At 42.5% G+C, this 26,584-nt stretch overlaps 1 protein-coding gene across 1 annotated transcript; it reads left to right on the top strand.

Moving 5' to 3' along the window:
* Positions 1-469: 469 nt before the first annotated feature.
* On the top strand, positions 470-9,506 carry rx3 (retinal homeobox gene 3). Its single transcript, XM_055630874.1, has 3 exons — positions 470-1,103; positions 1,476-1,717; positions 6,669-9,506. Exons 1-3 carry the CDS (start codon positions 833-835, stop codon positions 7,119-7,121), a joined length of 966 nt encoding a protein of 321 aa, XP_055486849.1. The 5' UTR covers positions 470-832; the 3' UTR covers positions 7,122-9,506.
* Positions 9,507-26,584: the final 17,078 nt, after the last annotated feature.

Here is a 26,584-nt window from a genome sequence, read left to right as displayed (position 1 = left end):
CTTTAATATTAATAATGTTCAGATGACACAGTGCGGCTACCTTAAAGTCCAGATTAACAATACATTTATTTACAGTTGTATTGTATGATTGAAGTAACGTAGCATCTTTCATTGTATAGTGAAAAACCAAAGTTTATTAAGGGATTGAGTTATAATTTGTTTTAAATACATCATACATCTGTAATCTGTGTAGTTATTAAGGATGTGCAATTGTTCGATCTTGTTCTTTTGAACAAGCTCTATTCTAATCCCCACCCGCTCCACCCCCTCATCCTTTCATCCAGCGCCAGCTGGGATACACAAAGATTGGTCCAAGATTTATAAGGAAATTTCGCCAGAGGCTTCCCAGAAGTGCAAGAAAGAAGTTCGAACACGCCGCTTCTAACAGCCAAGGAGCTTGAAGTCTTTAATAAGACGGTCTTCGCTGATTGGAAATCTGTGAGCAGCTCGCAGGAAGTTATTGGGTCCTTGAAGAGCGAACTGGTGAACCAGTGATTACTTAAACTAAGGATATGCGCGCTGGAGCCACAATAGAGTCGAAGGGCTTGTCCTCCAAACGTGTCTTGCAGTAACACGGTTACCACACTCTCGCCATATATTTCGAGTAAATTTCCTCAACTACTGGCACACTTAAGCCACCGGCAAATAAATAACCCAATTAGAAGGCTCGCGGCTAAATAATTCAACTAACAGGGTGACTGGCGATAGTTACCCTAGCGGAAGAACCTGAAAGGTGACAACATTAAACACCAGTCAGTTTTTATTTTGAAGATAAAAAAAAACAGGTTTTATTTCCTGAAGGACTGTTAGTTAATATCTCGGGCAATAATCCATGCGTTTCCTCTGCTCCGGCTACAACGTGATGGACGAAGGTTTGTCATCATTTGGGAGCTTGGGAAGGGGTGCGGGGACCGCTTCTGCCAGGGTGCACAGTATAGACGCGATCTTGGGATTTACTAAAGAAGACCCAGTACCCCATCCAACCTTCCCTTCCAGTAGAAACTCCAGGAATGTGGAAGAAGCGGGAACAGGCAATGGCCGGGATTGTTGCAACAGAGCGTCAAACTTAAAACATGAACAAGCAAACACGGAACGTTTTGACGGTAACAAGTGTTTTGTTTCCCTGATACCTTTACTATTCAAAGCAAACTAGGCCCAAGTCGCCAAAGGCATCGGTGTCAACACGTTATATTAGTGTAAATATACCAATTACATTAGTATTTAGTTAAACTGGGTCAAATTGTATAATTACGCTGTGGCGGTGAAATTAAAGTTTTATTCGAGAGCAAACGTTCACTCTTTTTTAAACAAAACTGGTTGAAATTAGTACTGGTAAGCAAAGGGCGATTAACAGTTCCTTTATTTCCATCTCTGAAGTAATTGTTAAATTCACCTTTATAACGCTGTAGGTTGGTTGTATTGTGAGTAAATAAACAAACTTGCCACTTGTTTTCTTTTCTCTGTGTTCGGATCAGATCACTTTTGTACGAATAGCAATGGAGAATATCTCCGGCCAGACATAGCGAAAACCAAACAACATGACAGTAACTTGCTGGACGAGGACCAGCCCAAGAAGAAACACAGGAGAAACCGAACCACATTCACCACCTACCAACTCCACGAGCTGGAGAGAGCCTTTGAGAAATCTCATTACCCAGATGTGTACAGCAGAGAGGAACTAGCCATGAAAGTCAACTTGCCGGAGGTCAGGGTGCAGGTGAGGCTTTCCTGCTTTTGTTTCCTGCATGTGTTGATTTTGGATATAGAAACATAGAAAATAGGCGCAGGAGTAGGCCATTCAGCCCTTCGAGCCAGCACCACCATTCAATATGATCGTGGCTGATCATCCAAAATCACTATCCCATTCCTGCCCCCCCCCCCCCCCCCCCCCCCCCCCCCCCCCCCCCCCCCCCCCCCCCCCCATATCCATTGATTCCGTTAGCCCTAAGAACTAAATCTAACTCTCTCAATTTTGTTTTGGTATAGCAGTTCATCAGGTGTTTTCACATTTTCAATAGTGTAGCATATAGCATTGAAACAGATGCTTGGACCCATTTGCCCATACAGCCCAAGATTCTTCATCTACACTAGTCTCACATTTGGCCCTTATCCTTCTAAACCTTTCCTATCCATGTCCCTGTCCAAATGTCTTTAAAATGTTATAGTGCCTGCCTCAACCACCTCTTCTGACAGCTTGTTCAATAAACCCACCACATCCTGGGTGAAAAGGTTGCCGCTCAGGTTCCTATTATTTTTTTTCACCTCTCCCCTTCAACCTACCTTCTCTGATTTTTCATTCCTATACTCTGCGCAAAAGATTATTTGCATTCACCCTGTCTATTCCCATCATGATCTATACACCTCTATAAGATCCTACTCCAAAGGCACTTTGTAGACTTGTTACTGTTTATCTGCACTTCCAGATCCCTCTGCCCCAGAACACCCCAGAAGCCTGCCATTCTTTGTGTAGGTCCTGACCTGGTTTGACTTCCCAAAATACAACACCTCGCACTTATCTACATTGAACTTCAATAACCATTCCCCAATGGATCAGGATTGTGCTGTAATTTTTCATAACCATTTTAGCTATTCACAATGCCACTCACATATCATCTGCTAACATAATAATCATGCCGTCTATATTCTCATCCGAATAGCTTGAATTGTATCACATGCGGATTTCATTGGAGAGAACGCACTTCAACAACTTAATATATATTTTAAAACATAAAATACGGCTCTAGGCTGAGTTTACAAAAGCAAGGGAACAATTTCATCGACCAGTAAAACTAATAATGAACACAAAGTTATTCAAACATTAAATCTGTGCTGTTATAGCTCCAATATCTAATTTATTTATTTATGGTTCAGTTATATTCATTTTAGTTACACAAAACAAATACGATTTTAATTGTCGCTTTTTTTGTTGGGATCAAAAGACAAAAATATTTTGTCTTTGCCGCTTCCTACCGTATTTTTTTCATATTAAAAAAAGTATTGTCGTTCAGCAAGTTTAGGTCGCAGCCCAAGAACAAAAAAAAATTAAAAACAGGAGTGAGTGTGTCAGTTCGCCTCTCCTTTCCGCTATGCCATTCACTGAAATCATCGACGATCCCTTTCCACGGTCCTGTATATGCCCCTCGTATTTCTTCATATCCAAGTTGCTCATTGACCTCACCAGAAATAGCAAACGCATTAAAGACAGATTGTACACATTCAGATCGACAAAATTCACGATTTTTTTTATGGATGCGTTCTCTGCAATTTAAATAAAATGTTAAACGGAATGGTTTAAATAAAGTAACTTTCCAGCAATCTGCCCTTATTTTTTTCTGAAACCTGGTGTGTGGTTCATTTATCGGAATGCGCCCAAGCCAGCCCATATGAATGTTTGAAGGTATGAATGGTTGAAGATGGAGGCGGGATATACGTTGGAGAAGCCACTTTTCTTGAAATACATTTTTAAAGAAAAGAAATAGGCAAGGACTACAGTTATAATTCCAGAATCATTTTTTCATTGGCACGATATTTATTATTTTAACACTTAATGTCAATGGAAATAAAATGAGTTTAAATAAAATGATAAATTAGTTGAATTAAAGGCAAGTATAAAATATGATATTATATTTAATGTGCAAGTAACCCAGCAAAGAGGGAAGCTAGTTTTGCATTGCTCAAGATGCTGGGCAATTTGATCTGTTTCATAACTTGATAGATTGATGTCAACCTCCCTGTGAGCTTTGTACAATTGCAGCATCGCTGCTGTTAAGTGAATTGAATTTTCTGCAGAAAATTACAATTTTAGAGGCAAGTACATTCTTTTGCTTGACCTTTCTGACCCTTTTTCTGTTCTCATAATCCATCATTTCGCTCCTGCTCTTTATTTGTTTCTGTTCATCTGATCTGGCAGTAATGTGCTTTACTTTCACGCCTGCCATTTCACAAATTCTTTGTAAATCACATTGGTTAAAGAGATAACTGAAGGCTTTGCTATTCACTGTTTAATAGGAAATTTATAAACATTGTTTTTTGATTTAATAAATGAGACAAAAGTTACAAATTGGTGATGTCATGCAAAGTTCTATTCCAATAAAATTCTGGACTGACAGTTTTTATGGTGACAATTTTATGCTTTATTGAAAAAGGTGAGAAACTTGTTTGAAAGACCATAACTTGTTTTCTGTACACTGATCACCATTCAAGAAAGTTTACATTTTTCAACTGATTGAATAATAATCTTTTTTGGCCAACGGTCTTTATTTCCTAATTCCAATGATGCACACATTATAATTTAAATGCACGCATTCATTTTCAGCTTCACACCTAACAATCAGCCAAACGTCAGTACACACTGACGTTGAATAATTCAAGGTAAGGAACTCACTAAGGTGTTTCTTGAGCAGTCCTTTGGGGTTGAGGATGATTGGCTTCTGTGGGGATCTGCAGAGGTGGATGGGGGGGGGGGGGGACTTTCCTGCAGATGGATCAAGTGGTGCTTAATGGTGTCAGCAGGTAGTTTGTCAGTAGTGCTCCTTTTGCTGGGATTTTTTTCTGGACTTCTGGTCACATCATGAAAGGAAGGATGTGGAGGCTTTGGAGAGGGTGCAAAAGATATTTACTAGAAGGCTGCCAGGATTAGAATATCAAGGTCATCAATACTCTTGCATTAAGAAGATTTGAGGAAAAACATTAAGAAGATTTGAGGAAAATGTTTAAATGTTCCTTCCAGACATTTACTAGCAATTAGTTAATGGGTATGACAGCATAATAGTAAGGTCACTGGGCTAGCAGACAGTGACCTCAGCTGTAGATCCTAGGGAATGTTCAAATCCTGTCACAACAGATGAAGAAATTAAATGCAAACTTAAATGTCATTCATTATCAGTAATGGGAAATATTAAACATATACAATTGTGTAAAAGTCCATCTGGCTTGCTACATTCTTCAAGGGAAGGGTACTTACCTTGACCAGCCTTTATGTGACTCCAGAACCACCAGTGTGGTTGATTTAACTGCCTTCCAATTGAGGAAGAGGTGGTTAATGCCGCCCTTGTTAGTGACTGCCACATTTCATAAACAGAATTATTAATATCCAAGATTTGCCTTTATCTATTTCTACACATTCACAAAAAACATTATGGTACCGTTTTTTTTCTTCTTTCAAATCCATATCGAATTGCAATTTGAGCAAAATTGCCTTTGTGGATTATCTGTCAGCTGTTGCTTGGGCTGATATGTTCAATTTGAATATCCCTATGCATCAGATTTTCTCCTCAAAATGTAAGCAACGTTTCTCATGCTAGACATTCACTTCCAAACTGCCGCATCGGCCTAACACCAGTCAGCTGTTGTTGATATTAAACTGATTTGTACTGTTCCAAGTTGAGGTTATTAAAATGATTAGAATTTCATATACTTACCACAGAAGGCAGTCAATGGATACTTTTAAGGCAGAGATTGCTAGATTTTTGATTAGTACAAGTGTCAGGGGTTATGTTGAGAAGGCAGGAGAATGGGGTTGAGCGGGAAAGATAGATCGGCCATGATTGAATGGCATAAATGGCATAATTTGGCCGAATTTCCTAATTCTGCGGCCCCTATGCACCCATTCAATATGACATATGCTGCTATATTTTGCCTTTTATGCCACATAACTCCCTTTAAATTCCTGGCCTCAACTACCCTCTGTGGAGTGTTCCTTCACTCTCTTGAAAAAATCTTATCATTCGGTTTTAAAGGACTTATGTCTGTGAAACGTTAGATCTTCCTCTAGCCGCAACCCCTTAAAACAGTCTTTCTTCATACGACAGTCCTGACATCCCAGGACTTTCCAGAGTGTTTCTTTACTTAATATATATTCAGGCATATCAAACGTTAGATCCTTGCCTGAAACAACACGAGGGCCCAGAGAGAGACCACTGGGGGGGGATAAGCAGTCACACAATATTCTGGTTTACAACTGCAATGTCAAAGCCGTCCCAGAGTTCAGAGGATCCTTTAAAACTCCTGTAAAATTACAAAATGCACCCAGCGTTTACTTAACCCACTAAGAATGCTAACTGTGCCACCAATAATCTCAAAACCTTCATGCAACTCAATTTGAACAGGTTCCGTCACAGTTCTCCAATGATTGAAATAATTTTAATGGGAATATCACCAAGTACACAACTAGGCTGGAATCTTCTCAGTTGCCCATCTGCATAGAAATGTTCTTCACCATGCATCAATATAATTGATACCTATTGTGTTATCTCTGCATAGCCACAGTAAGGATAAAGCTATGAAAGGCTTAAAACTCCACATCAAGTACATGCTCAGTTTTCCATTTTTACAGACAATACATTGCTCTATCATAAATTCCAAGACAATAATCTGCATGTTGAGTACTTGTCATTATGTATCTGCCGTCAACTGCAACTTGCAGAATTGTTTGTTCAAAATACCTAGCCGTATACCTTGATCCTCTGGAAGTCATGTAAGTTATTTTCATGCAATTCAATTTTAACCCAAGTCTATGCCGAATTAATGATCAGATATGGCAGTTCAAAGCAAATAATGAAGTCTGGAGTTGTCAGTCAAGAAGCACACTGTTCCATGCCAAAATTAAAGATAGAACTATGAATATAAATGTTCAATAAATGTGAAACCATAATGCTCTTTTATTTCAGGTCTGGTTTCAAAATAGAAGAGCCAAGTGGAGGCGGCAAGAAAAGTTGGAAACTAGTGCAATGAAGTTGCAGGATTCACCCATGCTTTCTTTTAATAGACCTTCACAGCCTTCGGCCATGGGCACACTGAACAGTAACTTGTCACTGGATCCTTGGCTCACTTCTCCAATATCCAGCCCAACGGCATTGCAGAACCTACCAGGTTTCATGACTACCACATCTCAGGGTTTGCAGAGCAGCTATACTCCTCCACCTTTCTTAAACTCCCCAGCCTTAACCCACAGCTTGCAACCTATGGGTGCCATCACTCCCACAACTTTTCAATGTGGGACAGCTTATGTGGATAAGTTTCCTCTGGAAGATGCAGACCAGAGAAACTCCAGTATAGCTTCGCTAAGAATGAAAGCCAAAGAACACATTCAATTCATTGGAAAAAGTTGGCAGACTATCTGAGATCACAAACAGAGCTGTCGTTTAATAATAATGTTTAATTGATTTTAAAAATGCTGAATAGAAGTTTAACATTAGGATGTAACAAGGTCTTATTAAATGTCAAGAACCAGAATCATTGTATTATTCCTAAAAACTTGTTTTTTATTTTTGTATATTTGGTGTTAATTGTGGATTTGTTGTAGATGCAATAATTTTGTTGAATATGGTCTGTAGTTTACAAGTGAATGTTAGATAAATCACAGATTAATGGTTTCAACTATTTTGTATATTTTATTTTAATGCCCTGTAAAATGTGCATTTGACTGTAGAAAGATTCACAAATAACACCAAACATTTTAGCAAAATTAGTTTGTTGCCAGTGAATGAATGTTTTATAAAAAATTGAACATTAAAGATTTACATTTTGGGAACAATAGAGATGCACTTACTTTATCCCTTCAGTTTTGGTACATTTGTGACTTCCTGACTGTCCTGGAGAAGGACAGCCTTGCTCTCACGATGACCTGATGAACCCATGACATTATTCATTAAGCATCTCTGTTCTAAAGAAAAAGGTCTCCATTGAGACATTTCAAACTTTTAAGGTCATAAGGAATAGGAGTAGAATCAATGCTGATCTATCACTCCCTCCTAACCCCATTCTTCTGCCTTCTCCCCATAACTGCTGACTCTTGTACTAATCAAGAATCGATCTATCTCTGCCTTAAAAATGTCCACTGACCTGGCATCCAGAGCCTTCTGTGGCAAAGAATTCTATAGATTCGCCACCCTCTGAGATAAATTTCTCCTCATTTCCTTCCTAAAATAACGTCCTTTATTTCTGAGGCTATGACCTCTAGTCCTAGGCTCTCCCACTAGTGGAAACATCATCTCCACATCCACTCTATCCAAGCCATTCACTATTCTGTATGTTTCAATGAGACATTGAAACTCACTCATTCTTCTAAACTCCGGCGAGTACAACCCCAGTGCCGACAAATGCTCATCATAGGTTAACCTACACATTCCTGGGATCATTCTTGTAAACCTCCGCTGGACCCTCTCCACAACCAGCATATCCTTCCTCGGATATGGTGCCCAAAATTACTCACAATATTCCAAATGCGGCCTTATCATCTCCTTACAGAGCCTCAGCATTACATCCCTGCGTGTATTGTCTTTTGCAACATCGCTTTACCTTGGCTTCTATCTTCTTTCCTCTCTTGAAAGGACTGTATGACTGCTTAACTTTGATTCCACAGACATGAAACTGAGAGCAAGTGTCCAATAAGTAATTCCAACAATTTTGTGTCTATCTTGTGTCTGTCTTCTGAACTATTTCTGTCACCAACGCATGTATTTTCCAGCATGGATCATTGGATTACAAGCTGCCTTACAACCAGGAGTGCCAGCACTGCTGTTATAATACTATGATATGTACCATCTTAACTCATACTGATAAACAGATCAGACACAAAAGGGAAAGATGTGGTTCAGTAGCATTTACGGAACAGAAAAACGTACAAAACAGGAACAGGGGTGTCCCTCCATCAAGCCCTCTCTGCTGTTCAACAAGATCATGGCTTTAATTCCAATTTCATGGCTGTGCCCATCAACTTTAACTCCAACATTTTGTTGACCCTGTGGAGACCAAATCATTGAATATGTTAAAGGACAAGATAGATTTTGGTTTACAAGGGGGACATTTTGACCTAGAGCATTTTCAGGGATTCAGTCTTTGTAAGTTTGTAGGGTAGACAATTCTAAATATGCACATGCTTCAAAGAAGAAATTCTTCTTTGTCCATATGAATGAATAATCTCTTATTCTAAAACTATGGCCATTCTTGATTCCTCCATAAGAGGAAACATTGCTAAACCTCCTTAATGATCCCCCTTAGAACCCTATTGGTTTCAATAAGATCACCTCTTTCTTCTCCCCATAGTATAGGCCCAACATTTCACCCTCAGTTGATTACTTCAAATCAGGAATCATCCCAGTGAAGCAAGGACATCCCTCCTTAAACACAGAAACCACATGCAATTGCAGTACTTCAATGTAGACATCTTTGTATGTCAGTCTCAAGAAGGGTTTCGACCAGAAACGTCACCCATTCCTTCGCTCCAGAGATGCTGCCTATCCCGCTGTGTTACTCCAGTAGTTTGTGTCTACCTGCAGTACTTCAAATATGGTGTCTTCAGGGCCCCGCAACAAGATTTATACTTGTCTCTTTTGCAACAAAGCCAATATTCCACGCCTTCTGTATTTCTTCCCCCACATTATAACTTTGTAAAATTTATATTAGGGGCCATCTGTAGAGCAATATTCTATAATCTTCACATAAATAATATTCTACCTCCCTATTCCGACCAACGTGGACAACCTTAGCGTCACAATTTGCAACTATTCAATCGTTTTGTCTCATGCTTTTTGTCGTTTCATCTCTGGCTTTTGTCCACCAAATGTCCACCTACAATCAGTCTGAAGAAGGGTCCCGACCCAAAATGTAACCTTTCCATATTCTCCCGAGATGCTGCCCGACCTGCTGAATTCCTTGAGCACTTTGCATCTAATGTTATATTTCCTCATGTTATATCCATCTGCCATTGTTTGTTTGACTATTTGCTTAACCTATTTTTCATTTCAATGGCTCTGTTTTCACACGTTGCATTCCTGTATATTTTTGTATCATTGAGTCCAGCTACGGTATGCTTATTTCCTTCATCTAAATCTTTAAGGATTATAAATAACTGGGTACTTGCCTCTCATTTTGATTTTACTCAATTTGCCAAACTAAAATGAATGATTTAGTCTGACGGTTTGATTTCTCTTGGTTAGCTAATCTACCCAAATTGATACTGGTGCCATTGACTCAGTGCCAGTGTCGATATGAGTGGATGATTAACTAACCAACAATCATCTTTGTAGTTTTACCTTACTAAATGTTTTCTAGATATCCAAATAGATTATATCTTTTGCATCTCCTTTATCTGCTTTACTTGTTAGATGTCCAAATAATTACTAGTCATAAAATCAAATTTCCCTCTCATAGAACAATGTTGACTCTAGATTGTATAACTATTTTCTAATTATCTGCTACTATGTCCTGCACAGAAGCTGACCTTATATCTACAAGTCATAGAGTGATACAGTGTGGAAACAGACCCAACTCGCCCACACCGGCCAACAATGTCCCAGCTACAGTAGTCCCACTTGCCTGCGCTTGCTCCATATCCCTCCAAACCTGCCTATCCATGTACCTGTCTAACTATTTCTTACGATGGGATCGTCCCAGCCTCAATTACCTCCTGTGGCAGCTTGTTCCATACACCCACTACCCTTTGTGTGAAAAGGTTACCACTCGGATTCCGATTAAATCTTTTCCCCTTCACCTTGAACCTATGTCCTCGATTCCCCTACTCTGGGCAAAAGACTCTGTGCATCTACCCGACCTATTCCTCTCATGATTTTGTATTCTTCTATAAGATCTCCCCTCGTCCTCCTGCGCTCCATGGAATAGAGACCCAGCCTACTCAACCTCTCCCTATAGCTCACACCCTCTAGTCCTGGCAACATCCTCATAAATCTTTTCTGAACCCTTTAAAGCTTGACAATATATTTCGTATAACATGGCGTCCAGAACTGAACACAATTTTCTAAATGCAGTCTCACCAACAGCTGCTGCCTGACTGGGTCCCAAGATGCAATCCTGACCGTTGATACTGTTTGCATGAAGTTTTCTCCTGTGATCACAAAAGTTCCCCTGGGTGCTCTATTTTCCTCCGCTGCCCCAATAACATGCAGATTTGATGGGGTTAATTAGGTATTGTAAATAGCTTCCAATGTGTAGTTCAGTAGACAATCTACTTTGGCTGAATGAAATAGAGTCATACAGCATGGAAACTGTTTGTTGGCCCAACTTTCCCATATCGACCAACATGCTCCAACTACATGTCCCACTTGCCTGCTTTTGGCCCATATCCCTCTAAATGCATCCTATCCATGTACCTGTCTAAATGTTTTTTAAACATATTGATAGTACCTGCCCAAACTACCTCCTCCAGCAGTTCATTCCATATACTCACCACCCTTTGTGTTCGAGATTCAAGATTCAATTTAATTGTCACATGTACCAATTAGGGTACAATGACATTCGAAATACCATCCAGCCATACAAAGTAAAAAGCAACAAGACACATTAATTGAAATTTAAAATAAACAGCGGAATCCACATTCCACCAGCCAATGAGTTTTGAGGCATTTGTTTGAAATTGAGCAGAAAGGATGTGTCTATACACTTCAGAATTCATTATGCTACTACCATCAGCAGTTGTATTATCAATGAAGATAAGTGATCAGCAGCCATACATGCCCAGGCCATAACACCCCCACCACAGTGTTTCACAGATGATGTGGTATGGTTTTGGGGCTTGGGCAGTTCATTCTCTCCTCCATACTTTGCTCTTGCCATCACTCTGATAAGTTAATCTTCGTCTCATCTGTCCACAAGACCTTTTTTCCAGAACTGTGGTTGCTCTTTTAAGCACTTCTTGGCAAACTGGAACCTGGCCATCCTATTTTTGCAACTAACTAGTGTTTTGCATCTTGCAGTGTAGCCTCTGTATTTCTGTTCATGAAGTCTTCAGCAGACAGTGGTCATTGACAAATACACACATGAAGAGTGTTTCTGATCTGTCAGACAGGTATTTGGGGATTTTTCTTTATTATAAAAATCATTATTCTGTCATCAGCTGCGGAGGTCTTACTTGGCCTCCCAGTCCCTTTGCGATGAATAAGTTCACCAGTGCTTCCTTTCTTCTTAATGATGTCCCAAACAGTTGTTTTTGGCAAGCCTAAGGTTTGGCTGATGCCTCTAACAGTGTTATTCTTGTTTCTCAGTCTCAACTCCTTCTACACCAGATTTGAAAAGGACAATAGCACCCAGCTAGAATCAATCGTCTCCACACTCAGACCTGATGACTCCGGCCTCAACATCAACACATCAGAGGTGGTGAGAGCCCTCAAAAGGACTAAAAAGAACACAGCTCCAGGGCCAGACAACATCTGTGGGCGGACCGTGTGGCACTGTGCTGAGCAGCTGGGAGGTGTGTTCCAGCATCAGTTCCAGGGCTCTTTGACCAGCAGCACAGTCCCCGCGATGTGGAAAAACACAACAGTGATTCCCATCCCAAAGAAGGGCACCACCAAGGTCCTGAATGACCTTAGACCGGTGGCTCTCACCTCCCTGATCATGAAGGCCATGGAGAGGATCATCAAGGAGCACATCACCAAGGCAACTGGCTCGATGATGGATCCATTGCAGTTTGCTTACCAGGCTGGTAGGGGTGTCAATTACGCAAAAATATTCATCTTAAACACCATCCATAAGCATCTGGAAATCCCCAAGGCCACAGCCAGACTTCTGTTTGCAGGCTTCTCATCAGCATTCAACACCATGCAGCCACATATTTTGGCTGAGAAGCTCATCACCCGCTTCCACCTCAACCACCAACTCACTCTGTGGATTATAGACTTCCTCACCAACAGATCACAGAGGGTGTTGGTGAACCACACCTTGTCCGACACCCTCTTCACCTTCACTGGCTCTCCACAAGGCTGTGTCCTCTCCCCACTTCTCTTCATTTTCTACACTGATGACTGCAGATCCACCCAGCCAAAATGCCACTTTGTAAAATTTGCTGATGACACAGTCCTCCTGTCTCTGCATCCCAGCCATACACAACATCACAGCTCAGCCCTGCAGGACTTTGTAGTATGGTGTGAAAAGTCTTGTCTTGAGCTAAATATAAGCAAAGGTGGAGCTGCTCACAGGTTGGTGCAAATCCCACAACCTCATTCTTAACGTGGGAAAAACTAAGGAGATGGTGGTTGACTTCAGGAGGGCGGGGAAACAACACCATACACCTCTGCACATCGACGGAGCTGATGTGGAAAGGGTCAGCAGCGTGAAGTTCCTAGGACTACATCTGTCTGATGACCTGACGTCCACGGCCAACACCACAGCACTGGTCAAGAGAGCCCAGCAGCGACTACACCCTCTCCGAAGACTACGTAAAGCCGGTCTCCCCACTACACACCTACGGACTTTTTTATAGGGGGACTGTCGAGAGCACATTGACCTACGGCATCACTTCCTGGTTTGGGAGCTGCAAGGCACCAACTAGACAGGATTGTGAAGACCGCCAGCAGGATTATTGGTGCTCCACTCCCTTTCCTGCTGGACATATACAGGAAGAGATGTATCAGCAGAGCCATCTCCATCATCAAAGACCCCTACCACCCATCGCATTACATTTTCTCCATCCTGCCATCTGGGAAGAGGTACAGGAGCATTAGCTGCAAAACCAGCAGGGTGCTCCTCAGCTTCTTCCCACAGGCTATAAGACTGTTAAATGGACTTTGCCCCCTGCCAAGTATCGCGCACCAACCACCAACCTGGACACACGGCAGCAGAGCCACTGTTGTGCCGCTGCCGATCGGAACGCCTGTTGAATGTTTAGTAGAGTGTTAAATTTGTTCATGATACATGTATTTTTATTTCTATTTATTTTTAATGCACACTGAATGGACACTGGTGGAGCAACGTTTTTTTGTTTCCTCTGGGTATGTGAATACTGAGGAAATGACAATAAAGATATACAATACAATACAATACAAAACCAAGGACATGATTGTGACTTTTCCCCCCAACAGAGACAGATGGCTGAGGCAGCCACCACTATCATCCAGCAGGAGCCAGTGGAGATAGTGGAGGTATACAAATACCTGGGAACAACCTTCGACAACCTGCTAAGGTTTTCCTCTAACATAGAGGAAATCCTTAAAAAGTGCCATCAGAGACAGTACCTACTCAGGAACCTGAAGTCATTTGGGATTAACAAAGACATTCTCACCACATTCTACTACGCATTCATTGAAAATGTAATAACCTTCTCTTTCACTAGCTGGTTCCACTCCATCACCCTGCAAAACAGAAACCGCCTGTTGAATGTGGTCAAGGTCTGCTCAAAAATCATTGAGCAGCCCGTCCGAACTCTCACTGCCCTATGCGAGCAACAGTCTTTAAAGTTAACACGCAGGATTCTTCAGGACCCCTCTCACATCCTGTTTCCTGAGTTTGAGTGGCTCCCCTCAGGACGCAGACTCCACTGTCCGGGTTGCCGGACACAGAGGGGGAAGGCAACCTTCATCCCCAGGGCTGTCCAGCTTTTTAATGCTGATCACTGACTCATGAACATATGAAATGAAATAACCTTCTATATGCACTTTTTAATTGAAGCACTTAGGAAGCACTTTAAAAACTATTACTATGTGTTGAATGTTGATGTGCGGTGTGTGTTGTGTGATTGTGCAGTGTGTCTGTGGAATGCGTGTGCTGGTTGATTGTGCAGTATGCGTGCTGCTTATGTTTGTTGATTGTGTCCCTTTTTAAAAAGCTACTGTAATGCGCCCTTTTAAATTGCCGCTCGGGGACGAATAAAGTGCTTTGAATTGAATTGAATTGAATTGAATTGAATTGAATTGAATCATAATGGCTTCTTTGACTTTTATTGGCACAACTTGGTTCCCCATATTGATAAACAGCAACAAAAGTTTCGAAAGGTGATGGAAAGACTGGAGGAAAGACTCTGTACTGAGAGCTGTCTTATACCTGCATTAAGGAGGAAACTAAACACACCTGACCAATTGCAAACACCCGTGAAACATAGAAACATAGAAAATAGGTGCAGGAGTAGGCCATTCGACCCTTCAAGCCTGCACCGCCATTCACTATGACCATGGCTGATCATTCAACTCAGTATCCTGTACCTGCCTTCTCTCCATACCCCCTGATACCTTTTGCCACAAGGGCCACATCTAACTCCCTCTTAAATATAGCCAATGAACTGGCCTCAACTACCTTCTGCGGCAGAGAATTCCAGAGATTCACCACTCTCTGTGTAAAAAATGTTTTTCTCATCTCAGTCCTAAAAGATTTCCCCTTTATCACTAAACTGTGACCCCTTGTTCTGGACTTCCCCAACATCGGGAACAATCTTCCTGCATCTAGCCTTTAATAGATTTTTTTTTCACCGAATTTCAAAATCCGGATTACAAAACATGGGGGGGGGGGGAGGGATTGTCCCCCACTTCTCAAAACATGAGGGGGACGTGTGTTCCCCCCCCCCCCCCCCGGATTTTCGCCCATGGGAGGGGCTTCCTCAAGATGAAGCTCTGCACTTAAATTCTGCTGGACAATAACATAATCTATTCTTTGTTTCCCCAATGTCATGACAGCTACCAGCATCTCCACATATTACTTTCTTCAGTCATTTCCACATACCCTACACAGAATTTGCCTTCAAAATAAAATAAGTCTCTGTTTCACATAGATTCTATTTACAAAAATTATTGAGTGGGCAGAATTTAGATGAAAATTTTTTTTATATCTACTTTAAATTCAAATTCATATTTTAATATTTAATCCATCGAGGGTTAATAGACAAAAACAAATGTAACTTTGTTACTCACTTTAGGGATGATTAGAACAATGAACCTCCAATTTACAATGCATATATTTTGTTATCTCTATCCAGATGAATTCAGATATAAATCTAGGGATATATACCAAGTGGGACAATCTCTTTTAGGCACCTTGACTGACTTGAACTGTTTGGGTCATGCAGACACGAGTCATATACAGACTCATATGCAGACATCGTCTGCAGTATGGGAACTCAATTCAAGGCAATATATGAAAGGTTAGAATCAACGTCATAATGCATGTAAACAGGTCCTTCTGCCTAACGACCAAAATGACCTATATTAGCTAGTCCTATTTGTCCACATTTGGCCCATATTCCTCTAAATTATTCTGATCCATGTCCGTGTCTTTTGAATGTTGTTAGAGCACCTGCCTCAACTACCTTCTCTTGCAAGAAGGAACTGCAGATGCTGGTTTAAACCGAAGGTAGACTGAAGAAGGGTCTTGTCCCGAAACGTCACCAATTCCTTCTATCCAGTGATGCTGCCTGTCCCGCTTAGTTACTCCAGCATTTTATGTCTACCTTCTGTTGCAGCTTGTTTCATATACCCACCACCTTGTGTGAAAAGGTTGACCCTCAGGTTTCCATGAAATGTTGCCCCACTCACCTTAATTCTATGTCACCTGGTGTCTGAAGAATCACTCGGAAGGCCCAGCTATCCCAGCGTAGATCAAATCCTACCCAGAAGGCATGGCCTACCCGGTGCAGACTGAAGACCCATGCCGCAAACCGGGAACCATCAGGAGGCCTGGCTCACTCACCCAGTGAAGAAGGAGTTGGGCAGAGGGCCGTTGTTGAGCCTACCTTCATCTTCCATTGATGCTGGACAAAGGGCCATTATCAAGATGGCAAAGGACAAAGGAGAGGACATTGCCAAGCCAATGAGCCGTTGTTCAAGATAAGACTGCACTCTTAAGAACTTTGAAAATTAGTTGGCTAATCCAGAAAAATGGCGGCTCTGTGCACTATAATACGGGGAATTATATAATTACCAGATAATGACACTACAATTTTTGCACGTTTGTACCTTACTGGATTGTATGCAAAATAAAGTTTTTCACTGTGCCTGGGTTCAGTACCATCATAAGGTCATAAGGTTATAAGGAATAGGAGTAGAATTAGGTCATTCGGCCCATCAATTCTACGCCATTCAATCATGGCTGATCTATCTCTCCCTCTCAACCCATTCTATTGCCTTCACTCCATAACCTCTGACATCTCTACTAATCAAGAATCTATCTATCTTTGCTTTAAAAATCTTCACTGACATGGCCTCCACAGCCTACTGTGGCAAAGATTTCCACAGATTCACCACCCTCTGACTAAAGAAATTTCTCCTCATCTGCTTCCTAAAAGAACATCCTTTAATTCAGAGGTTATGACCTCTTGTCCTAGACTCCCACTAGTGGAAACATCCTCTCCACATCAACTCTGTCCAAGCCTTTCTCTATTCTGTATGTTTCTGTATGTTTCAATTAGATCCCCCCTCATTCTACTGTTTTAAGACAAAAGACTGTGCGGGATATTATGGATGATCTGCCCCCGACTGAAGAAGGTGAGCCCGCGGAGCCTCAAACAAGGGAGATAGAAAAATGGTTCTCTGTGTCTGATGGAGTGCAGTGTAAGTTACTTGACTTTTATGAAGACAGTGATGAAGCTGCAAATGGCATACATCAAAGCCTCACACTTACCTTCCAAATGACATTTCATCTCAATGCAGCCTCATCCCACATGGCTGCTCCCAACAGACTGCCAGTGTCCGCAAGCCAAATCTACCCTCGTTAAGTGGATGCTGACTTTTAAAAATCCTACTCCTTTTAAGTAGCTCCTTGAATATGACCTGACATTTTAATATTCTGCGTTCTGCTTTCAGTTAAATGCACTGGTACCTGTTTTACCAGCTACCTGTTTTCCTTGGTTGACCCTATGTTTTTGTTGTATTTATATATATTGCTGTGTACCCTCATTTCCGACGTGAACTGTTCAGGTTATGAACAGTTCTCAGGAGCTGAATCCTATTGTAACCTGGGGAGGGCTTGTGAGGGGCAATTGCAAAAAAATGTTGTGTGCGTGTCTGTGAGTGCATTTCACCAAAACATTACACGATAGTGCTACAATTTTTGGACCACCTTACTCACAGCTGTCTTGTGGTGCGTTTTATCAAAATTTCATTCACATAGATGTTGTATTTTACAAATTATCACATTTTTAGGTTTACAAAACCCCACTTTGAGAAAGATTTTTCCAATCTGCACTGGCAGTTACCAGATATGACATCACAATGGGATTGTAGCCCTGCCTGCTATAATGTTGCTATCACTGTACACCGAGTCCTTTAGCAAGTGCAATTGCATTTTTTTTAAAGTTTACAATGAGGGACGGTGAATAAGGGGAAATGAGCCAGCCTGCACAGATGGGGGCTATGGCTGAGTGTTGGAATATCGCACTGGGAGATGCGTTGCATTGGGGGACCATGGTCGAATATTGCGTATGGGGAATGGGTTGCATTCTGGGTCCAGGCCTCCCGTGTGACTGCGACCCAACGGGTTCCACTTATTATAGACAGTGATGAAGCTGCAAATGGCATACTGGGACCCACCGGATTCCACTTGTTCCACTTATTATAAACCCACTAACTACCACAGCTATCTAGACTACATTTCTTCCCACCCTACTTCCTGTAAAGGCTCTATTCCCTACCACAAATTCCTCCATGTATGCCGCATCTGTGCCCAAGATGAAGTGTTCTGTACCATATTCTTTAGGGAACGGGGTTTCCCTTTCCCATAGATGAGGCCCTCACTCACGTCTCCTCCATATCCCGCAGCTCTTGCTCCCCCTCCCCCAGTCGCAAAAGGGGCAGAGTCCCCGTAGTCATCACCTTTCACATCCATCAGCAGTCGCATACAGCCCATAATCCTCCTCACTTTCGCCACCTCCAACAGGATCCCACCACTAGCCACATCTTCCCATCTCCAACACTCTCCGTTTTACGCAGAGACCGTTTTAGGAGAGGGATACCTATGCTGGTACATGACTCCAACTTAGCCTCTTCCAAGTCTTCCTGTTATACATAAAAAGATTAATTTTCTGCTGGCAAAAAATCACTAACCTTGGCAGCAGTGAATAGAGCGACTTCCTCAATGTCCAGCTCAAGACCCCAACAGTATCACTGTTTAATTTCTTTTTCATTCTGACAATTATTAGGACCAGATTCAAGAGCCAAGTCAAGAGTGTTTTATTGTCATATGTCCCGGATGGGACAATGAAATTCTCACTTGCTACAGCACAACAGAATATGTGAATATGTAAACATGGTACAAAACGAGGGAAGAAAAAAAAAGTAAAAGTTCAATAAATAACAAATATAGTGCAATAATAATAATATTTTGCAGTTCAGAGCTCAGAGCTTATTCATTGTAGTGTTTAATAGCCTGATGGCTGTAGAGAATGTAGATGGTCCATGCATGCAACCAATAACATAGCTACCTCAGTACCATTAACCACGCCTTAGAGTATAAAGTATAACTCTCCCTATCTCTCTCACGCCCTCTTGGTTCCAGCAGGGTTATAGACTGCTAGTAGTCAGTGCTGGAATGTGTTTAACCCGAGTGCTCATTAAACAATAAGTTAAGTTACAAGTGTGTCAGACTTCACTTCTTTACATGGTGTCAGATAGTTAAAACGCGCGCCTCCTGTTCATTATTTATTTATTTATTTTATTTCTTTATAAGTGTTGTTTTATCGGAGTTTTTCTCGCACCCCTTTGCTACTATGGCCTCCTCGTGCCGTAAACCCTCGCCCCTTGTCTTTGATGCAGACATAGCGGAGCGCTGGGTGACTTTCGAATTGGATTTCACACACTACATGAATATCGTTCACCGAAACGATCCCGACGCCGTCAAAGCATCTCTCCTGCTGAACCTTGCCGGTCCTGATGCTATGAGGAGAGCACTTGCTTTTGCCTACAATCCTGCGGTCCAGGATGAAAACGATCAGGTCCTAGTGCCTGCGGAGTCTGCCAACGATCCGGTATGTTTGCTACGGAAGTTTGCTGAAATTTGTGACTTGCCCTCTAACCGTATTTTAGAGCGAGCCAGATTATTTACGCAGAAACAACAGCCAGATGAGCCAGTTGAATGTTTTATTGCTGATCTGCGCTATCTTGCCCAGAGGTGCCGATTTGAAAATATGACTGACCAGCTTACTAGGGACATTTTAGTAACGGGGATGCTGGATCAGGTTGCGATCGGAGCTACTGAGAAAGCCTTGCCCCACACCAGCAGCGTCAGCCTCTTTTGCAGCAGCCGGTGCCTACTATGCCCTGGACATTGCAGGCTGCCGACATATTCGAATGGCGGGGCAAGCAGTTCCTCGTCCTGGTCGACAAGTATTCCAACTGGTTTGAGGTGGACATACTTCCCTCCATCACCTCCGAGATGGTCATCAGCAAGCTGCGCAAACACTTCGCAACTTTCGGTGCCTCTGTGCGCTTGCAGACCGACAACAGCCGGCAATTCACTAGCGCCGAATTCAAAGCTTTCGCTGCCAGGTGGAACTTTCATCACTACACCAGTAGCCCTGAGTATCCTCAGAGCAATGGCCTGGCCGAACGGGCTGTGCGGAGTGCTAAGGCTCTGTTGGAGCAGTCGCGCCTGTCCAACTGCGATTTTTACCTGGGCTTACTCAACCTACGAAACATCTCCCGGGACCCAGCCATGGGTTCCCCTGCTCAGTGTTTAATGTCGCGGATGACAAGACCTCCCATGCCAATCGCCCAACAGGCCCTGCTGCCCAAAGTGCTCGAGCCTGCCACTGTCCAACAGCGGATTGACCAGAAGCATGAAAGCCAACGACGTTCCCACGACAAGTCCTGCCGCCCCCTGTCCTCTCTACTGCCAGGCCAAGTCGTTCGGATGCACTCTACCACCGGCTATTCCCGCCTCGCGACCGTGGTCGATATGGCTGACTCCCCAAGATCTTACCTGGTGGACTATGAAGGGACTGTCTATCGCCGGTGCCGTCAACACCTACTGGCCGTGAACAAGTCGAAGCCTGCACCGGCGGGTCATTACGCTCCTCCGCTGCCGCTCCAGCCTGCCGCTGCCGGTCTCCCTGCTGTTCCCCGCATGCCGCTTACCCCTCTGCTGCTGCGACCTCCTCCTCCTTTGCATTCTTCTTCTCCTCCTCAGCCGCCTGGTGTTGTCCAGTTGTCCTACTCTGCGTTCACCTCCTCCTCCTGCCTTTCCAGCTTCGTCTGCGCTTGATCCTGCTTTAACTTTCTCGCCTGCCTCTGCTACGCCCACTCTTCTTTCCGATAGGGGGGGGGGAAGGTATTGTACGCACGCTTTCGGGTCGCATTGTCAAGCCACCTGTTCGTTACGGCAACTTTGTTTAAACTCGCATGCCCTGTGCTGTTACATTGCCACGGCTCTAATCCTGTTTTGATTTCTAAGGGGAAGGATGTAGATGGTCCGTGCATGCAACCAATAATATAGCTACCTCAGTACCACTAACCATGCCTTAGTTATCAAGTATAATAACTCTCCTTATCTCGCTCACGCCCTCTTGGTTCCAGCATGGTTATAGACTGCTAGTAGTCAGTGCTGGAATATGTTTAACCCGAGTGCTCATTAAACAATAAGTAAAGTTACAAGTGTGTCAGACTTCACTTCTTTACAGGGAAGAAACTGTTCCTGGACGTTTCAGGCTCCTGTACCTCCTTCCTGATGGCAATGGTGAGATGAGTGTGTGGTCAGGATGGTGTGGGTCTTTGGCTGCCTTTTTGAGGCAGTGACTACGAAAGATCCCTTCCACAGTGGGGAGGTCAAAGGATCTGGTCTGGGCAGTGGTCATAACTTTTTGTAGTCTTTTTCGCTCCTGGACGTTCAATTTGCTGAACCAGGCCACGATGCAACCGGTCAGCATCCTCTTTGACATGCCAAATCTCCATAATCTTCTCAGGAAGTAGAGTCGCTAATGTGCCTTCTTTATAATTGCATCGGTGTGCTGGGTCCAGGATCTTCGGAAATATGCACGCCCAGGAATTTGAAGTTATTGACCCTCGCCACCATCGTCCCATTGATATGAACAGGATTGTGGGTCCTCATCTTTCCCCTACCAATGTCCACAATCAGTTCCTTGGTCTTCCTGATGTTGAGAGCCAGGTTGTTGTGCTGGCACCATTTGGTCAGTCGGTCGATCTCGCTTCTATACTCTGACTTGTACCCACCTGTGATACGGGACAATATAAATGAGAAAAGGGGGGTGTTTGCCTTACCCCCGGTGTCTATTTAGCTGTTAGAAATGATTCTGCAGTACCTGGAATAGAATCAGCATTAATCCTAAGTAGTGAAAGTCCTGACTAAGGGTGCTGTTTGTACGGAGTTTGTACGTTTTTCTGTGAGCGGTTTTCTCATGCTGGTTTGTAGGTTAATTGGCTTCTATAAATTGCTCCTCGTGTGTAGGATCCAAAACTGGGATAACATAAAACGAGTAAACGGGCGATCGTTGGTTGGCGACGACTTGGTTGGCTAAGGGTCATATTTTCACACTCTATCTATAAACAAAATTTAACTAAAGTCTGGAGAGAATCTTTGAATCTTGCTGATAGTTTTGAAATGAAATCTTGTTCACTCATTTTAGTGAGATACACCATGCAAAGAGTAGGAGTAAACGGGTCCTTTTCAGAATGGCAGGCAGTGACTAGTGGGGTACCGCAAGGCTCAGTGCTGGGACCCCAGCTATTTACTACATATATTTATGATTTAGACGAGGGAATTAAATGCAACATCCCCAAGTTTGCGGATGTCACAAAGCTGGGGGGCAGTGTTAGCTGTGAGGAGGATGCTAGGAGGCTGCAGGGTGACTTGGATTGGCTGGGTGAGTGGGCAAATGCATGGCAGATGCAGTATAATGTGTATAAATGTGAGGTTATCCAATTTGGTGACAAAAACAGGGAAGTAGACTATTATCTGAATGGTGGCCGATTAGGAAAAGGGGAGATGCAACGAGACCTAATGTGGACATTTATCCACATTATACTGCATCCGTCATGCATTTGCCCACTCACCCAGCCTATCCAAGTCACCCTGCAGCCTCCTAGCATCCTCCTCACAGCTAACACCGCCCCCCAGCTTCGTGTCATCCGCTAACTTGGAGATGTTGCATTCAATTCCCTCGTCCAAATCATTAATATATATTGAAAGTTGGCATACAGGTGCAGCAGGCAGTAAAGAAAACGAATGGTATGTTAGCATTCATAGAAAAAGGATTTGAGTATAGGAGCAGGGAGGTTCTACTGCAGTTGTACAGGGTCTTGGTGAGACCACACCTGGAGTATTGCGTACAGTTTTGGTTTCCTAATCTGAGGAAAGGCATTCCTGCCATAGAGGGAGTACAGAAAAGGTTCACCAGACTGATTCCTGGGATGTCACGACTTTTATATGAAGAAAGACTGGATAGACTCGGCTTGCACTCGCTAGAATTTAGAAGATTGAGGGGGGATCTTATAGAAACTTACAAAATTCTTAAGGGGTTGGGCAGGCTAGATGCAGGAAGATTGTTCCCGATGTTGGGGAAGTCTAGAACAAGGGGTCAGAGTTTAAGTATAAGGGGGAAATCTTTTAGGACCGAGATGAGAAAAACATTTTTCACACAGAGAGTGGTGAATCTCTGGAATCCTCTGCCACAGAAGGTTGTTGAAGCCAGTTCATTGGGTATATTTAAGAGGGAGTTAGATGTGGCCCTTGTGGCTAAAGGTATCAGGTGGTATGGAGAGAAGGCAGGTACAGGATACTGAGTTGGATGATCAGCCATGATCATATTGAATGGCGGTGCAGGCTCGAAGGGCTGAATGGCCTACTCCTGCACCTCTTTTCTATTTCTATGTTTCATAACAAGTCTTGTTTTTAAATATTCACATATTGATTTATACATTTGGTAATGAAGTTTAGTGCTCATCATAAATATAACAGATGCTCGTTGTCTTTAGTTTCACCATGGTGAGGGTGAGCTCACAAATCAGTCATGTTTAATTTGGCAGCTGATATGGCTGAAATTGTATTTAATTTTAAATTAAATATCTTTAAATGGAAACATCCAAGAACGAGGCAATGTAGACAAGGGTGTGGCAATTCCTTCAACATTAAACCACAGTGTCTACTGCCTTGAAAATAAATGAATACAGGGAATCTGAAAGAGGGATAAAAGATACAAAAATGGGAGTGATCTGCACCCCCCTTTCAAAGCAATCAATGGATTTTTGATAAAAATCAATTAGCTACAAGATAGAAAAAGGCAAGTTTAAGACTATAGGAGAGAAAGGCTTTCATTTATATGGCACCCTTCATAACCCCGGACATCCTGAACAACATTACTACTAAAACTAGGAAGTTCTTTAACACATAAAGAGACATTGCACTTTGTAAGAGAAGCTACATTTCCAAATCCTTCAGGAGACTAGAACACGAAGAAACTGCGGCCATGTTTCCTTACCTTCCTTTAAGTGCGGGTGTATTGATGTTGAGGAGAGGGTTATTTTTTTGTATGCATTCCACTACAAGAAAACAACTATGAAACAATATTCCAGTAAAAACAGGAAGGAAGGAAAACATCTGCAAATTAAAAGAAATGCTGTAGTCTTGATTCTGAATGAAGTTACTGATATCATTTATCAACTGGTTCCTAAGCCCTATTGTGATATATTAGCTTGTTATATGCCAAAGGCAATCCAACATAATTCATTGGGATGAACACAGTGATTCAATAATTGGGCAGTTAATTACTTCATATTAAGTGCCTGGCAGAAATGAATTTAATCACAAGAATCCTTGAAGCAGAGGGACTGAGTAGATTAATTGAATATGTCAATGATTAATGTTTGATTTCATAAAATATTAGTTGTTGCAAATGAGGCAGCCTATTCAGAAAAAATAACATTCAGTGCTCTCTGCTTTGAATTCCCTTTGCTGTAAGTGTCCTAGGCTTTTAATGGGGAAATCACTACAGCAGCAATTGAAGCATTCAGCCAGCCTAGCGAAACCATTCTACATGATTCCAAGTGTTGTTATTTTATCTTTAAATTCACACTCATTTATATTACATTCTTATTCATAAAGTGAAAGAGACATTTTTGTCCTCGACTTGACTGTTTCCAAAATGAAATGTGGGGTAGCGTACCTGTCAATCAATGTGACAGGGAACAAAGAGCCTGAAATTCTAAAGAAATCCTGGATAGTTAAGTGCATAATGAAACATTTATACTGGAGCTCTCTAGTGCTGCATTGTACAGTCTAATGAGTCTTAGTTTTGGTCCCCAGTCAATGCTTGATTCTGACCATCGCCAAGGCTTGTACCACATATTCTCCCTACACCCATAGTAACCTTGTAAAAATCCATGTCTATTTCTCATGGGCTTTCTGATGTTGGGAGTTGGGAAGAAGCATGTTTCAATGAGGCATCATTACCAACTAATTCTAGACTATCTTGTTGCTTAGGTGCTATCCTGACACCCTGCCCTGATGTAAGGTAAGAGAAGGGACCCAGCAATAGTGGACGGTAGGAAATGTGAAATTGTGAAGAGGGGTGGTTGCATCCTGGTCTCGAAAGGTTGACCCCCTCAGTTTGGTTTAGGTTTAAGTTTCATAGAAACATAGAAAATAGGTGCAGGAGGAGGCTATTTGGCCCTTCGAGCCAGCACCGCCATTCATGGTGATCATGGTTGATCATCCACAATCAGTCATCCGTGCCTGCTTTCTCCCCATATCCCTTGATTCCACTAGCCCCGACATCTAACTCTCTTTTAAATTCATCCTGTGAATTGGCTACTACTGGCTTCTGTGGCAGAGAATTCCACAAATTCACAACTCTCTGGGTGAAAACGTGTTTTCTCATCTATGTTTTAAATGGCCTCTCCTTTATTCTGAGACTGTGGCCCGTGTTTCTGGACTTCCCCAACATTGGGAACATTTTTCCTGCATCTAGCTTGTCCAGTCCTTTTATTATTTTATATGTTTCTATAAGGTCCCCCCTCATCTTTCTAAATTCCAGTGAATACAAGCCCAGTCTTCCCAATCTTTCCTCATATGACAGCCTTGCCATCTCGGGGATTAACCTTGTGAACCTACGCTGCACTGCCTCAATCAATGTACACAATACTCCAGATGTGGTCTCCCCACCAGGGCCCTTACAACTGCAGAAGGACCTCTTTACTCCTATGCTCAAATTCACATCTCATTATGAAGGCCAACATGCGATTAGCTTTCTTCACTGCCTGCTGTACCTGCATATTTACTTTCAGTGACTGGTGTACAAGGACACCCAGGTCGTGTCGCACTTCCCTTTGTCCTAATCTGATGCCATTGAGATAATAATCTGCCTCCTTGTTCTTGCCACCAAAGTGGATAACCTCACATTTATCTATATTATACTGCATCTACCATGCATCTGCCCACTCACTCAACCTGTCCAGGTCACCCTGCAACCTCCTTGCATCCTCTTCGCAGTTCACACTGCCACCCAGCTTTGTGTCATCTGCAAATTTGCTGGTGTTACTTTTAATCCCATCATCTAAATCATTAATATATATTGTAAGTAGTTGCGGCCCCAGCACCAAGCCTTGCGGCACTCCACTCGCCACTGCCTACCATTCTGACAGCGATCTGTTTATTCCTACTCTTTGTTTCCCGTCTGCCAACCAATTCTCTATCCATGTCAATACCCCACCCCCAATACCATGTGCTCTAATTTTGCTCAGTAGTTTCAGTTAATTACTGTCAGGTGAACCGAGGTAAAGTGACAAGCTTTTGTTGTGCATGCAATCCAATGAGATCAGATAATACTATACAGAAATACAATGAAGTGAAACTCAAGTACAACAGGTTGAGAGAGCAAAGATGATTCAGAGTGCAGGATATAGTTATCAACATTGTAGTGTAC

This window comes from Leucoraja erinacea, chromosome 1 (assembly GCF_028641065.1).
Source record: "Leucoraja erinacea ecotype New England chromosome 1, Leri_hhj_1, whole genome shotgun sequence".
Classification (NCBI taxonomy): domain Eukaryota; kingdom Metazoa; phylum Chordata; class Chondrichthyes; order Rajiformes; family Rajidae; genus Leucoraja; species Leucoraja erinaceus.
This window is presented reverse-complemented; position numbering and strand designations above follow the sequence as displayed.